The following is a 17,843-nucleotide window of genomic DNA, read 5'->3' on the forward strand; positions in this document are numbered from 1 at the left end:
TTTCACTATATGGCATATGTTTATGACAGTGTTGCCCTTGTTTATACTGCCACCCTTAGTGTGAAATGTATGCCTGTTGACTAAGTATGCACTTCATTGCTAGCATTGGATCGTGGTCAAATGGCGTCGTCACGTCGTGTCATTGCTGGTTTACGAGCAGATGAGCATGTTCGGCAGCGCACAATCACAGATTACTTACAAACAGACGCAGTGTGTAGACAGGAAAGGGATATCGGACGCAATTTGGCTTAAAAACTAACGATAAAGGTGAAGTTATAACACTGGCACTAGCTAGCGGCTAAAGGCAGTCGGCAGTGTTTTAGCTACTTCTAAATCACTAATCCTCTGCTCCATGGCGACAAATAAATTTTTTATAAGTATCATCCCTGCAGGACGAGGAATAGCTAAACATGCTTCACTACACACCGTAGCTCACCGCCGTCACAATCTAAACAAACGCCATTGGTGGATCCACACCTAACATCCACTGTAATGATACCAAGTACAAGAGGGTATCTAGTCGATACTACTATGATTACATCAATTTGTTTTGGCATCACAACATCTTCTTTCGTTTATAAAATAATTATATTATGTTTATGGATTCAGTAAATCTGTGGTATCATCCAAATCTAATGTAAAACATCCAAACAGAAGAATAAATGATTATTACATTTTAACAGAAGTGTCGATAGAACATGTTAAAAGAGAAAGTAAGCAGATGTTAACAGTAAATGAACAAGTAGATTCATAATTCATTTTCTACCACTTGTCCTTAATAATGTTGACAAAATAATAGAATGGGAAATTATATGTTACTGCATATGTCAGCCTTTGTTTGCTTACTTACTACTAAAAGACAAATAGTTCACTATTTTATTTAAGGACAAACTTGCAATAAGAAACATATGTTTGATGTACCCTGAGATTTTTTTTGTTCAAATAAAGCCAATAATGCAAATTTTTGTGGTCGAAAAGTACCGAAAAGTATTGAAATACATTTTGGTATCTGTACCAAAATATTGCTATCGGGACAACACTAATTCATATATATATATATATATATATATATATATATATATATATATATATTTTTTTTTTTATATATATATATACGTGTGTTTATATATATATGTATATATATATATTTTTTTAAATATTTTTATATATATATATATATATATATATATATATATATATATATATGTATATATATATATATATATATATCTATATATATAGATATATATATCTCACATGACCTTTTCAACCTACTACCAAGTAAAGCGGCCCCTGTTATTAATCGCCGTTCGCCACCACTCGACATCGCCCTTATCTTACACGCGCCGCACCGGCGCCGCCACATACAGTAAATATTCTGTCGACGTGCATGTGCAAGACATCTCTTTCAATATCTCGCTGTATGATTGAACCTGCGCTCAATCACTTTCAAGAAATGTGCTGCAAAAAAAATGTTGATTGAATTTACACCTCCCACGGAGACAAGCGAGGTCTGCCATAATTCCCCACAGCGCGCGCACATGGACAGAGGAGGGATTCACACTCTCTCTCTCTGGCGGCCACAAGAGTGTTTCTGTCCATGCCCTCTCCAGCCCGCCGCGTACAGGCAGTTCATAGCGATGTAAATGGTGTGGAAAGTAGCGCATTGGGGCTCGATGACCAGAGCCGTTCTCCTCCAAGGCTCGTACAAGCAAATGAAAGCCATCGCCTCCTCACTCAAGCCCGCCGTTATCCTTTATCTCACCTGCGAGGCTCGCTCTCATATTTGCTGTTTGTCTGCGCTACGGCTAAATATATCAATCCCGAGCAGGTCGGGCGGGTCGCAAAAAAGCTTGGCAATCATTTGTGATTACACTCTTGGCAGTCATTTCAGTCCTAATTAAACTTTAATATTACTATTTTTAGTTGTAAACCAAACCAATAATAACTTACAGGCACTTTAAGGGGCAAAATGTGCAGGCGCCAGAAATACACTATATTGCCAAAAGTATATGGCCACCCATCCAAATGATCAGAATCAGGTGTCCTAATCACTTGGCCCGGCCACAGGTGTATAAAATCAAGCACTTAGGCATGGAGACTGTTTCTACAAACATTTGTGAAAGAATGGGCCGCTCTCAGTGATTTCCAGCGTGGAACTGTCATAGGATGCCACCTGTGCAACATTTCCTATTTCCTTGCTCCTAAATATTCCAAAATCAACTGTCGGCTTTATTATAAGAAAATGGAAGAGTTTGTGAACAACAGCAACTAAGCCATCAAGTGGTAGGCCACGCAAACTGACAAAGCAGATGCTGAAGTGCATAGTGCAAAGAGGTCGCCGACTTTCTGCACAGTCAGTTGCTGCAAAGCTCCAAACTTCATGTGACCTTCCAATTAGCCCACGCACAGTACACAGAGAGCTTCATGGAATGGGCTTCCATGGCCGAGCAGCTGTATCTAAGCCATACATCACCAAGTCCAATGCAAAGCGTCGGATGCAGTGGTGAGAAGCCCGTCGCCACTGGACTCTAGAGCAGTGGGGAGTCGTTCTCTGGTGTGATGAATCACGCTTTTCCATCTGGCAATCTGACGGACGAGTCTGGGTTTGGAGGTTGCCGGGAGTACGGTACATTTCGGACTGCATTGTGTCGAGTGTGAAATTTGGTGGAGGAGGAATGATGGTGTGGAGTTGTTTTTCAAGAGTTAGTTCCAGTGAAAGGAACTTTGAATGCTCCAGGATACCAAAACATTTTGGACAATTCCATGCTCTCAACCTTGTGAGAACAGTTTGGAGCGGGCCCCTTCCTCTTCCAATATGACTGTGCACCAGTGCACAAAGCAAGGTCCATAAAGACATGGATGACAGAGTCTGGTGTGGATGAACTTGACTGGCCTGCACAGAGTCCTGACCTTAACCTGATCGAACACCTTTGGGATGAATTAGAACGGAGACTGAGAGCCAGGCTTTCTCGACCAACATCAGTGTGTGACCTCACCAATGCGCTTTTGGAAGAATGGTGGAAAATTCCTATAAACACACTCCGCAACCTTGTGGACAGCCTTCCTAGAAGAGTTGAAGCTGTAATAGCTGCAAAAGGTGGACCGGCATCATATTGAACCCTATGGGTTAGGAATAGGATGGCACTTCAAGTTCATATGTGAGTCAAGGCAGGTGGCCAAATACTTTTGGCAATATAGCGTACCTGTGGCTGTCTATCCCGCTTTCTTGTCTCTTGTCATGTTAAGTCGAGGCATGCATGAAGCGTGATCAAAAGACGCACACTTTGCAATGCATATGAGGTTGTTTTTTTTTTGATGGAGAAATGAGGTGCAGCATGTTTGAACATTCCGTCTTCACACGGCGGAGACCTTTTATCCTCTCTAAAGCACGCCTTTACCTTTCACTCTGCGATACAAGCTCAGGGCGCCTGGCATGTAAAGCCAGCAGCCACAGCCCACCCCCCCAAAAAAAAAAAAGCGGCGCCAATTTACCACCTGCATGTTAAATGTTTGTCTACCTTGGCTGTGCCCAGAGCCAGGCGAGGCTGCACTTAAACGCCGGCGAGGCCCAGCACATAAAATATAAACAACGTGCGCCGCAGGAGAGCGCAGAGGCATCTTGACGACGTCGGGAAGAGTCCACTCACCCTGCTCAAAAGGCTGCCCATTAACTGATGTGGCTTTCATCTTGAGGGCCTCCCTGGCAGACGTGTCACACTGGGAGCCTCTATTAGTATCCTGGTCACTATCAGCCTGGTCGCTATCACCATGGCCACTGTCTCGCAGGCTCGCTCGCTCTGCATCCTTAAATGTAGAGCTGCGGCAAGAGAAAAGAGGAGAGAAGGAGGGGGGGGAAACAAAAAAAAAACAGGTAAGTTGCCATTCTCTGTGCGAGCGCCGCTGTTTGATAGCCGGGCGAGCTTGATACTGGGATGAAGGAGCTCAAAAGATGCGGTCAAAAAGTGTCTGCATGCGAGCTCTTACCTTTGAACAAACGGCTGCCTGCTGCCAGCATAATTGGGCTCCGAGGGGAAGTTTTCAGTCTGGAAATGACATGAAAAATGTTTTTTTTTTTTTTTTAGTAAAACAAAACAAATCCAGAGGGCTTCTTCACACTGTTTTTGATAACCTCTCTTGCACGGAAACCCTGTAAAAAACGGCCGAATCAAAGTTGCAACTGAATGCCCGGAAAACACGCCAGACCGTGTTTACTTTCGCTCAGCGCGGTCAAATAACCTCATTTTTAAGGTGCGACGTGGAAATAACTCCTCAGACCATGCCGATCGCCTCCAACAGATTTGGGGAAATGAAGGGCGCAAGGCCGCCCCAGCGTAGGCGCCGATGCTTCAGGGCCCGAGCACCCACGTGGGATTGATGGCAAATTATTTGTCACCACCAAGCAAAAACCATGCATGCTCAGGCCCCTTCTACACTAAGGTTATCCAGGGTAAATCCCACCTAACATTATCCTTGTCCACACACACAATGGTCGTTTAAGACCCCTCTCCCCACCCTCCGTCCGCCGGCGCAACGCGACCGAGTACGCATTCGTGGAAAATGCGCACGTCATAGTCACCTCCCGTGTTGCTTTGTGTGCAAGTTCTTAAATGTAACTTATCTGAACAATATCCAGTGTTGTGGTATTTCAATTAACTGGAATCCACTGTGCTGTGGGGCCCTATTCTAGTGAATCACACCTGAGACATCATAAATTAATCAAATCTTTAATAAACACCTGAAAGTACACAATGTGACAAAGAACATTTTACATCAATCAATCTAGGGATGTAGATATCTGGTCAGGACACTCCTCACTCTTTTGCCTTCACTTTCATTGTCCATTCCTTTTTGGTGACTTTATATACTCTGGACCAGTGGTTCTTAAACCTTGTTGGAGGTACCGAACCCCACCAGTTTCATATGCGCATTCACTGAACCCTTCTTTAGTGAAAAATAAAATGTTTTTTCTTCAAATTCAAGACAAAGTTATATGTTTTTGGTAACACTTTAGTATGGGGAACATATTCTAAGTAACAAAGACTTAATTTAGAGTTATATGGACACTAGGGGGGCAGCACGGTGGTAGAGGGGTTAGTGCGTCTGCCTCATAATACGAAGGTCCTGAGTAGTCGGGATCTTTCTGTGTGGAGTTTGCATGTTCTCCCCGAGATTGCGTGGGTTCCCTCCGGGTACTCCGGCTTCCTCCCACCTCCAAAGACATGCACCTGGGGATAGGTTGATTGGAAACACTAAATTGGCCCTAGTGTGTGAATGTGAGTGTGAATGTTTTCTGTCTATCTGTGTTGGCCCTGCGATGAGGTGGCGACTTGTCTAGGGTGTACCCCGCCCAGTGTTGGGACTAACGCGTTACAAAGTAACGCGTTACTGTAACGCCGTTACTATCGGCGGTAACTAGTAATCTAACGCGTTATTTTTTATATTCAGTAACTCCGTTACCGTTACTACATGATGCGTTACTGCGTTATTTTGCGTTATTTTTTATGTAGTATCGGCTAGAAACTGAGAAGATCTGAGTGTCGCTGCTGAAGAGGCGACGAAAAAGAGGCGCGCCGCGCGCTGTCTGTGTGTACGTGTGTGTGTGTGTGTGTGTGTGTGGGGGAGGGGGCGTGTCTGTGTCTACTATCAAGACGTCATGGCGAACCCCGAAGCCGAGTTTCTTAAAATGGAGATATTTTCAGTACGTTTCTTTTATCGACCACAAAGAAAAGAACATTTTAGCTGAATGTAAGTTTCAAATATGCTGAAACAGCGACAAAAACAACATGCTTCGACGAAGCTAGTAAAGAGACACACTCACCTCCACCTCCAACAGCGGCTGGATTTTAACGAGGCACTGCACACGTGAAGGTACACACACTCTGTCAATTCTCTTATATACTCTTTCATTTTAAACTTTTAGAGTGTTTGATTATCACATCACTCTAAATGTTTAGACTATAAAGTTCACAAACCTAAAGAGGGATACTAGTGGGCCAGGCTAATATTTCCTTTTCTCTAAACTAAGTGGGGAAATGTGTAGAGTGTTCTGGGCTTCAGACATGATTTTATTTCAGAATTCCTTGAGAAAACGCCTGGTTAGGCTTTATGTATGTAGTGTGTGCCTTTCTTGTTTTACAGCTATGTTGTTATTATGCTGTTTGTTACTTATGTATGTTAAGTTGCAGCTATTTAAAATAGTTTTGTCAATTTGTTCTGGTCTGAAACAAATTGGCCCTTTAAAACATATCTTTGTCTTTGTGTGTTGTATGTAGAGCACATTGCTTAGCAGAGTTCAATGATGCAAATGCATGTCAAGTTGAACAACAGATTGTATTATTCTCCAGTGCAATAACAGTACTAAAATGAAGGCTAAAAGGGCATTAAATGGGGCCTTAAAAAATTAAAAAATATATATATAAGTAACTAAATAGTTACTTTTCACAGTAACGCATTACTTTTTGGTTTAAGTAACTGAGTTAGTAACTGAGTTACTTTTGAAATAAAGTAACTAGTAACTGTAACTAGTTACTGGTTTTCAGTAACTAACCCAACACTGACCCCGCCTTCCGCCCGATTGTAGCTGAGATAGGCTCCAGCGCCCCCCGCGACCCCGAAGGGAATAAGCGGTAGAAAAATGGATGGATGGATGGATGGACACTAGGGGAATGTATTCTAAGTACCGTATTTTTCGGAGTATAAGTCGCACCGGAGTATAAGTCGCACCTGCCGAAAATGCACAATAAAGAAGGAAAAAAACATATATAAGTCGCACTGGAGTATAAGTCGCATTTTTTGGGGAAATTTATTTGATAAAAGCCAACACCAAGAATAGACATTTGAAAGGCAATTTAAAATAAATAAAGAATAGTGAACAACAGGCTGAATAAGTGTACATTATATGAGGCATAAATAACCAACTGAGAACGTGCCTGGTATGTTAACGTAACATATTATGGTAAGAGTCATTCCAATAACTATCACATATAGAACATGCTATACATTTACCAAACAATCTGTCACTCCTAATCGCTAAATCTCATGAAATCTTATACGTCTAGTCTCTTACGTGAATGAGCTAAATAATATTTGATATTTTACGGTAATGTGTTAATAATTTCACACATAAGTCGCTCCTGAGTATAAGTCGCACCCCCGGCCAAACTATGAAAAAAACTGCGACTTATAGTCCAAAAAATACAGTAATAAAGACTTAATTTAGAGTTATTTGGTTAGGGTAAGGGTCAGGGTGAGAGGGTTAGGGTTATAATAAGGCCATGCCGAATAAGGCATTAATAAGTACTTAATAATGACTAGTTAAGAGCCAATATGTTACTAATTTGCATGTTAATAAGCAGCTAATTAATGGTGAATATGTTCCCCATACTGAAGTGTTACCTTGTTTTTTTTACTGGTGCAAAAAATGAACCATGCATGAACATCACCTTGTTCGAAGAACAAAACCAACACAGTGCATAAACTCACAACAAATTACACACCTGCAAATCAGTCAGCTGTTGCCGTATCCGTAATACGCCGATAAGAAGTTTGTATTTACACGATGAGTCGGGTGTGTCTTGACCTACACCGACTCACCGAACCCCTAGGGTTCGATCAAACCCAGGTTAAGAACCACTGCTCTGGACCTAGACGTTGAGTCCGCGACATACTTGGTGGACAATAACTGATACAGTCTGCTTTGCCAGTCAAAAAGCATTCGCCGTTTTCCGTAGTCTTCCCTTGACGACCAGGTAATACAAAGCACACGCTACCTTTTTTATCACACCCACAGGAGCCCGCATTCTCGTTGACTCTCCTTCGACAAATGGACATTTTTCAGTAAGTAGAATCACAGCTGACCTGGACATTCGAAAGTTATCTTGCCGTCTGAGAAGTGTTGTATCCCAATTAGCTGCAATCGCTTTCTCTTAAGGTATTCATGTGTGATTTCCACAAGCATCTGTACAGACGGAAGGAGAAACACGGGCATGTCTGAATGAATCGCCTCCAAAATTCCAGTGGTTGGCTCCGAGTTACAAAACCGCTTTATTATGAAGCTGGCTGTGGCGCGTTCTTTCTGACGTCACTTCCTATGTGGGGCGCGGTCTTTCTGGCGTCACTTCCTCTCCGAACTCAGTTTGTAAACGATCAATGAGGCCATACAAAGCTAAGAGCCCGAGATTCAAGAAATACCCGGCGCACTTACCCGTGTAAAAAAATGTCTGAGATGGGGAACCTTAAACGATGGTTTAGTGTGGCTGAAACGGGGCTTAGGCTAAATAATAATTTGTTTAAGGGGTTATCCGGCTTAGTGTAGACATAGCCTCAGAAAAGTAGCATTAGATTTACCGCCCATCCGAGCACCCACTGACAGAAATGTAAATGGGCGGCTATGCACCCCAGTCCCTGCATTGCGGAATACCCTTTTTTACACAGAGGCTGTAGCCGATCCTCGGCCCCTGACCAAACCCAACAGAGTAGGCGTGGTTGGTAGAGGATGCTGTTACGGCCAAGAGGAGAACAGAGAGGATCTACCCCGTACACCACCTTGAGATTTATGGAGTATTCTAATAAAAGAAACGTACTATAGCGCCCCACTGGGATCCAATATCATTTTAAAAGCCCCTAAATGAGCATGATAGGCCTACTTTAACAGGCTGCGTGAGAAAGATGTAAATTGAAGCGATGTCCACCCTTCCTGCTCGTTGCTGATCTTTATATGGAATAAGGGTAGAAAGGAGATAACCCGGAAATTTTAGTAACCGAGCTTTAAGTACTGTACAGGGGACCTATGATGACATTTCTCTTTCCTGACTTTTTTAAAGGGGTCCTATTACGATTTTTTTCTATATTCAAAACACTTCCTTGTGGTCTACATCAGTGGTTCTCAACCTTTTTTCAGTGATGTACCCCTTGGGAACATTTTTTTAATTCAAGTACCCCCTAATCAGAGCAAAGCATTTTTGGTTGAAAAAAGAGATAAAGAAGTAAAATACAGCACTATGTCTTTAGTTTCTGATTTATTAAATTGTATAACAGTGCAAAATATTGCTCATTTGTAGTGGTCTTTCTTGAACTATTTGGGAAAAAAAGACTAAAAAACTTGTTGAATTCAATTCATCATTCAATTATAAATAAAGATTTCTACACATAGAAGTAATCATCAACTTAAAGTGCCCTCTTTGGGGATTGTAATAGAGTTCCATCTGGATTCATAACTTAATTCTAAACATTTCTTCACAAAAAATTAAATCTTGAACATCAATATTTATGGAACATGTCCACAAAAAATCTAGCTGTCAACACTAAATATTGCATTGTTGAATTGTAATGAATGGAATAGCCTACTTGATTTGATGTTCAGTTTATGAACTTACATTCATATTTTGTTGAAGTATTATTCAATAAATATATTTAGAAAGGATTTTTGAATTGTTGCTATTTTTAGAATATTTAAAAAAAAATCTCACGTACCCCTTGGCATACCTTCAAGTACCCCGAAGGGTACGCGTACCCCCATTTGAGAACCACTGGTCTACATAATATGTAACGGTTTTTTTGGTCAAGATTTTGCATGGATTACGTTTTACAGACCTTATGTGCCTCCACTTTGACTGCATCTTCTCCCCGTCATTGACGTGGAAGCTTTTAGCGCTTCCATAGCGAGTCTACTGACCGATATAAGTTAGAACTATACGCTACTTTGTGTTAGAAATGGCAACAGCAGAGCATGGATGTCCATGTACGAGCCAGTCTGCCTCATGACAAAAGGATAGCAAAACCGGAGCTTATTGACAACAACGAAATGTAATCCATACATGGATAATCTGCTGATTTAACCAGTGGGTTAGAACAGGGGTGTCAAACGTACGGCCCGATCAGGCCCGCAATCAGGTTTTATCCGGCCCGCAGGATGAGTTTGCCAAGTGTAAAAATCAACCTGAAATTTTTCAATTAAAGAAACTGTTGTTCTAAATGTGTCCACTGGATGTCGCAATAGCAATTCTTAGTATATTTGTAGATGGTGCTACATATGTACAAAATAAACCACATGATGTTAGTACATCAGTCGAGAAAAATGATCAAACTACATAAATAACATACTGTAATTTGATTTTGATGTCATTTTTTAAATTTTGAGTTGACTGATGAACATTATCATATAATTTATTCAGAAAATATAAATAACGACAAATAACGTATATATACTATTAACCGCAACAGGTAATTAAAGAAAACATTATGTTTTGTACAATTTCAGAATGTGCATTTCTATTTTTAAACAAAAGAAAACAATCTGAAGTTGTCTTTATTTTTAAGTTATCATGCCGTGATTTCACCAGTACGGCCCACTTGGGCCCCCGATCTAAAATGAGTTTGACACCCCTGGTTTAGAGGAAATACGAAGTAAGGCGAGATTTTTTTATTAATTGCTCCGCAATGCATCAATGGTTTGATTTCAAATATTTGGAACTTATGCAGACACCAGATACACAACAGCCAACCAAATAGCTAAGAAAAGTTGTTTTTTGTATGATAGCACCCCTTTCATTCCTGCTTTTTTCTTTTAATGCCTCTGACCGATGTGTTTTGAAGTCTGGCTATGTTGTGAGGTAGACGTTATGTAAATCTATCAGCCAGAGGGGGTGGAGCTCTGTATGAGACCCGATGAGTTTGGAAAAAACACAAAGAAAGGATAAAGTAGGGTTTTCCTCTAATCCTGGCACGCGCACAATAACACTGACATGCGACAAAGCCGTGACACAAGTGCTGCCAAAAACAGCTGTTTTTATGCAGCGCTGTATTGATTATTGATCAGAGATTGGTGTACCTAATGTTGTCACCGGGTGAATCTATGTACTGTTCATGATTTTTATATCAATTGACCGTGTCTGGTCAATTGAGTTTTATATTTAATAGTGTATATTCAAAAGCAGAATTATACAAATATATTATATTTATATATTATTTATACATTTATTTATATTACATATAATTATATATTATATTTATATAAAATATACATCACCAAAAATAATTCCCGAGAGCGGCCACTGCTGGTGCTCACTGCTCCCCTCACTTCCCAGGGGGTGGAACATGGGGATGTAGAGGGTAATTTAACCACAAGTAGTGTGTGTGTGTGTGTGTGTGTGTGTGTGTGAGACTATCGTTGGGACTTTAACTTTAACTTTATTACTTTGGTAGAGGGTGGGGTGTGGTTTCATTTGCAATGTTACAGCACCACCACAAACAAACAAATCACAGACCCAAGCAGAAAGTGGATTAAAAATATGACTGTGGAGCAAAATTTACAGGTTAAGCGTTTTAAATGTACTGTAGATTAAAATCACTAAGTCCTGTTCCATAAGGACGTTTTTCATTATAATGTGAACAATTTTAATGTTGGCTTTTCGAGAGTCTCAAAGCAGAAATGTAAACATTATCTCAATATATCAATAACTGGCATGTCAAATACTGTAAATGAACATATACACTCCAACATGCGCCTTCAGCTTCCTTTCCGCACTGTGCGATTCAAGAACTCCTTTATTCCGCACTCCATCCAGCTGTATAATCACTCGCCACACAGCAATAGATAATATCTGCCTATTACCTGACACCTTCTATGTTAGCTATTTCTCTTTGTATTTAATGTCTATTTTCTGCTGGATCTACTCTCTATTTTATGCTGCTGCTGTCACATATACTGTAATATTGTACATGGTAATTGTTATATATTGTATATATATGTTATAGACATAATACAATATATCTGTATATATAATATACTGTACACATATGTATATATTCGTGTATATGTAATATTTTATATCGCTATATTTAGTCTATACCTGCATTGTCCTTTCCATCCTTACACTTTCCATCATTGTAACTGATCTACTGTGTTGAACAATTTCCCTTGTGGATCATTAAAGTTTGTCTAAGTGTAAGTCTATACGGCAGCGGTTCTCAAATGGGGGTACGCGTACCCCTGGGGGTACATGAAGGTATGCCAAGGGGTACGTGAGAAATTTTTTAAAATATTCTAAAAATAGCAACAATTCAAAAATCCTTTATAAATATATTTATTGAATAATACTTCAACAAAATATGAATGTAAGTTCATAAACTGAACATCAAATCAAGTAGGCTATTCCATTCATTACAATTCAACAATGCAATATTCAGTATTGACAACTAGATTTTGTGTGGACATGTTCCATAAATATTGATGTTAAAGATTTAATTTTTTGTGAAGAAATGTTTAGAATTAAGTTCATGAATCCAGATGGAACTCTATTACAATCCCCAAAGAGGGCACTTAAAGTTGATGATTACTTCTATGTGTAGAAATCTTTATTTATAATTGAATCACTTGTTTATTTTTCAACAAGTTTCTTAGTCTTTTTTTCCAAATAGTTCAAGAAAGACCACTACAAATGAGCAATATTTTGCACTGTTATACAATTTAATAAATCAGAAACTGATGACATTGTGCTGTATTTTACTTCATCTCTTTTTTCAACCAAAAATGCTTTGCTCTGATTAGGGGGTACTTGAATTAAAAAAATGTTGCCAAGGGGTACATCACTGAAAAAAGGTTGAGAACCACTGCTCTACGGTATGAAACATACATTTACTTAACGCCTGAGTGAAAGCACACGCAGTGATGAAGTTAAAGTACCACTTATAGTCACACACACACTAGGTGTGGTGAAATTACCCTCTGCATTCGACCCATCCCCTTGTTCCACCCCCTGGGAGGTGAGGGGAGCAGTGAGCAGCAGCAGTGAGCAGCAGCAGTGGCCGCGCTCGGGAATCATTTTGGTGATTTAACCCCCAATTCCAACCCTTGATGCTGAGTGCCAAGCAAGGAGGTAATGGGTCCCAATGTTATAGTCTTTGGTATGACTGCCGGGGTTTGAACTCACAACCTACTGATCTCAGGGAGGACACTAACCACAAGGCCACTAAGTAGGCTAATTATTTAATAATATTTACCGTAATAATTTGCCTGATTGCCGTACGATCGGTTACAGATCTGATGAGGCTGATTGGCTGCGTGAAAGCTACAGCGTCACCTGGCAAAGAGAAGGGGTACAATCAAAACACACCGCCATTGTGACCATATGTGCCTCTTTGGCAAGGCGAAGGAAGGAAGGCATTAGCCGCTTTCATTAGTGCCCTTTTCCTTCATCTTGAGAATAATGTGTTTGTGTTGATCACACCCACGTAGCACGGCGACTGGTGACAGCGCCAGGCCTTGTCATCTGCGCTGCCATCTCCAAATGTGAGACTGACCCAGATATTTACATCGCGTTCAGTGCATGTTTCCACGCGGCCAATTAGCATGTTAGCTGGCGAGGCTCGTATGGACCCCGTCAAGGGCAGCCTTGTGCCAACTTCGGTTGCGGCTGGGCGGATCTGACCCATATTTGGAAGAGAGAGGGAGTGGGGGGGGGAGCGATTGTCAGGGTTACGCCATGTGCATCTTGCTGTCTGGCGCGCACCGGTTAGGTAATACGATAGGACAAGCTGCTCAAACACCTGTCCGCTCCAACATTTCAGGCCAGGTTTTGTTTTCTCTCCATAGCTGCGGATCTGCTGGGGGGTCACAGCAGGCCTTGTTCAAGACTCGCACTGTTTGCCTTTACCACACACAGAGACGGAGAGAGCACTTCCTCATTACCTGGCCTGCAGCTCTAGCGCTTTGCGAAAGAACAAACGTGGATAAAACATTAACCTTATTAGTAAAATGCCACCAAGTAGATCCTAAAACGAACTTGTCATAGCATGCTTCATTTGCAGAAAGCACTTGCCTTAAGCGAGGAACCAAAGGTGATAATGATGTCAGGTTTTTGTCTTTTTTTTTTTTTTTCCCCCCCACAGAGCTCCAAAGCTAAGCAGAGGGGGGGAAGATAAGCACAAATAGAGAGCAAGTAAATAACAAGTGAGGATGTCTTACCTGTATGACTGACATCCTGTTTGCAGGAGTGTCTGTGCTCAGCCCGGCAAAGCTGGAGTGGCAGCCCGCTCTGGGTACCGTCAGGCTGTTGGGGGTGGTTTTCAGGTACATGACCTCGGACCTGGGCAGCGTGAGCGGCAGTGGGGTCTGGTAGTCGAAGCATATGGGAGAGGTGATGAGCGAGGGGCTGCTCACCACGTTCATGCGGCTGGCCGAATCTCTCTCCTCCATCTCGCTTTGCACCAGCATGATGTCACTCTTGTTGATCCGCTTCTTTTTGCCCTTCCCCGTTGGAGGATTGGAGTACTCGGGCATGCGGCAGTTATAATTCCCGATCTCCTTATCTTGATGCTTGGACTTGACAGCGATGGCGGTCATGACTGCTAAGAGCATGACAGAGATAATGCAGAGGGTAATGATGAGGGGCAGGGATACGTCCCAGTGTTGCTGCTCGCCGCTCACGCCGGAGCCCCCACCACCTGTCACTGTTTCCGTGTTTGCTTTAATGACCAGCTTTGCCACGGCGGACAACGGCGGTTTGCCGTGGTCCGTTACCTTAACCACCAACTCCACCACAGGTGAGACCTCTTCCCAAAGAGCATGGGTGGTTCGGACCTCGCCCCCGATCGGATCCATCTCAAACAGGTGGTCTTCGTTGCCCTCTGTAATCTCGTAGGTCAAATGTCCGCTTTCCCCGTGATCGTGGTCGACCGCTTTCACCGTAGCCACAATGTAGCCTATACCGACGTTTCGAGGCACTGGGATTTCCGCTGTATCATTTTGCAGAAGAGGCAAAATAATCACAGGGAGATTGTCGTTGACATCAAGGATGTTGACCCTGACGGTGGAGGTGCTCTCCATGTGAGGGGAGCCTCCATCTTTAGCCTGAACTTTGAACTCAAAGGATTTAGTCTGCTCGTAGTTAAAAGACCGTGACGCGTATATGGCTCCATTGGTGGGGTTAACAGACACGTATGTATAGACAGACACGTCGCCTATGTGCGACGGCATAATGGAGTAGGTCACCGTTCCGTTGCGGCCTACATCTGGGTCGTGGGCCAGAACAGAGCCTAAGTACTCCCCTGGGATGTTATTTTCAGGCACCTGTAGCACATAAAGGGCCTTTGTAAAGCGGGGCGCATTGTCATTCTCGTCCAAGATTTTCACAGTGAAGGACTTAGTGTAGTTCAAAGAGGGGATACCATTGTCTCTGGCCACAATGGTGACATTGTATTCATCCTTCGATTCCCGGTCCAAAGGTCTGTCGGTGAGCAGCGTGTAGAAATTGTCATTGTTCTCCTGCAGTCTAAAGGGAACATTTCCCAGCACGCGGCACTGGAGCTGACCGTTTCGGCCAGAATCTTTATCCGTCACTCTCACCAGGGCGATGACAGATTCGGAGGGCGCCGCCTCGCTGATTGCCCCCTGCCGCACTGAAACAAAACTAATTATTGGCGAGTTGTCATTTTTGTCCAGTACTTTGACAGTAATTTTACAATGGCCCGGTATGGGGTTGGGACCGAGATCTTTCGCCTGCACATCAAACTCGATGATTGGATTCTGCTCATAGTCAATTTCCCCCTGGACCTTGATGACACCAGTGTTGGGGTCTATAGCAAACAAATCTTGTATTCGCTCAGACGCATATCCTGTAAAGGAGTAAACCACCTGGCCGTTGCTTCCCTCATCATGGTCAGTGGCGTTTAAATCAATGAGTACTTTTCCAGGCGGGGAATTCTCCGGGAGTTCCAGTACATAGGAGGATTTCTCAAAAATAGGGCTATTGTCATTGGAATCAGTCACCCTGACATTTATTTGCATGGAGCCTGATCTCGGATACTCCCCTCCATCAATAGCAGTGAGGAGGAGGGTGTGATGGCTCTGGTCCTCCCGATCCAGAGGTCTCTGAACCACCAGCTCTGGATAAATAGTTCCATCCCCCCTTACTTTTAAATCCAATGAAAATGTATTGTAATCATCTCTGGTGACCTGATAAGTCTTTATCCCGTTCTCCCCGGTATCCAAGTCATGTGCAATAGTCAGCGGGAAGCGTGTGCCCGCGGCTGCATTCTCTGAGATATCAATGTTAACGTGATCAGAGGGGAAACTGGGAGAATTGTCATTTATGTCCTGTATGTCAATCTTTATCATGCATATTTCCTTGTCGTTGGCAAACACCTCCATAGAGAGCTGGCACTTTGGGTTCCGCCTGCATAAGGTCTCCCGATCGATCCTTTGTTTGGTGAAAATAAGTCCACTCTCCGGGTCAACGTCCACCAGGTGTGGTGCAGAATTTTCCAGGACTCTGAAGTTTGATTTTTTCCCTCTCTCCAGGGTCCCATAGCTGCCATCTTTTGCAATATTACCTATGATTGTGCCGGGTCCTTGCTCCTCCGGGACAGAATAACTGAGGTTTTTCAATGTCAGGGCTTTAACCCACAGCAGAAGGAATATGGGAACAGAGAGACGCATCCCTTCAGCTTGATATGCAGTACTGGCACACAGGAAAGAAGGGAGGAAAAAAATCTTGACTTTCAACCTGTTGATTATTCCGCAAAACCTTTAGAGCACTAAATCCAAAGCAGGACTGTGGCTCCAGGACTAATTGGATAGCAAATCGATTTGTGGACCCCCTTTAATGGGCATTAGCTCTCTCACATGCCGCTCTGCGATGATGAACTCTTTCTGTAAACAAAGATGACCGCCCGACGACACCCCGTGCATGAATTAAAGATCAAATTCAACATCGGAATGCTTTGTTTTCCCTCTCCGGGGGGGCTCCCACAATGAATAATCGATGAGAATAAAGTATTAATATTCCCCTCTGCGTCCAAGGTTAAAGCATGGTGAAGGTTAAGAGCGTGGCTTTTTAAATGGGAAAAAGAGAGGGGAAAAGGTGGAAAAAACCGGCGCATTGCCCTCATGCGACATCTACACCCTGCAAAGCTCCAAAATGCACCATCGCTCCGTGTTACCGTTCATTGTGACTTTTGTCTCCGGTGCGGCACACTGTTGCATCGTCTCTCCTCCTCCAGGAAAGTGTGCATGGAGCCCGGGCTGCAGCGGCTCGCTTCTCCCCCTCCTCCCCGCTCTCTCTCTCCGGCGCAACCTTTTGTGTGTTCCTGCCCTTCCTCCGCCGAGGAGCATCCACAGCGGCCACTTTTTTTTTTTTCCTTTTTTTGGGGGTCCACTAATCAGTCCACTAATCCCATAATCCAGTCCGATTTGAAGGCGCTCCTCTTTGCATCCATCAGCGGCCAGGCTTATCTGTTGCACGGCGGAGAAGACGAGTCGCGGAGAGAAAATAAGGTGCGAGATGATTGAAGATAATCAGAATGAGTCGCGTCTCCTCCTCAACTGTTGAAAGCTGCCTCCCTTCCTCGCTCCCTCCTTCCTCCTCCTCCCTTTGCCGCACACTCCCGCGCGTATACGTGCGCGCACTTTAGTGCTCCTTTTGCAGCCAAATGAGTGAGCGGTGACAGATCTCGCCTTCTAGGTGGAGCGGCGGATGGCATGGAGGAAGGCTGTACTAATGCTACGTGATGCATTTACTGATGTGCGCGCAGTGTCAGTGCATGGGCAGGGAATGAAAGAAAAAGGGGGAGAAGAGAAAGAACACGCCGGTCGTGCTAGTGGATGTTGCTCCAAACACACAAAGATGTGCACTGGAGGATGAGGGACTAGATCAATGAACGCAACATGCGGTCACTCCAGTGAAGAGCTGGATCAGATGTGAAATTAAAATGGATCAAATTAAATCCCACCCTTCAAAACACCTCTCTTTCTCTCTCTCTCTCTCTCTCTCTCTCTCTCTGTGTGTGTGATGCAGTGCAGCAAATCACAATATTGAACACCTTGTTGCATTTCGGACAACGGA

General features: G+C 43.0%; 1 protein-coding gene across 1 annotated transcript in view; it reads right to left on the reverse strand.

Annotated features, from left to right (window-relative positions):
- LOC133613579 (protocadherin-17-like) overlaps positions 1–17,642 on the reverse strand; it is a 55,568-nt gene extending 37,926 nt beyond the window's left edge. Inside the window, exons 1-3 of the mRNA XM_061971226.2 lie at positions 13,967–17,642; positions 3,988–4,046; positions 3,651–3,820 (exon numbers count right to left, since the gene is read on the reverse strand). Coding sequence (XP_061827210.1) covers positions 3,651–3,820; positions 3,988–4,046; positions 13,967–16,438 — 2,701 coding nt within the window. The 5' untranslated portion in view covers positions 16,439–17,642. The remainder of the gene's footprint in view (positions 1–3,650; positions 3,821–3,987; positions 4,047–13,966) is intronic.
- Positions 17,643–17,843: the final 201 nt, after the last annotated feature.

This window comes from Nerophis lumbriciformis, linkage group LG13, assembly GCF_033978685.3.
Source record: "Nerophis lumbriciformis linkage group LG13, RoL_Nlum_v2.1, whole genome shotgun sequence".
Lineage (NCBI taxonomy): Eukaryota > Metazoa > Chordata > Actinopteri > Syngnathiformes > Syngnathidae > Nerophis > Nerophis lumbriciformis.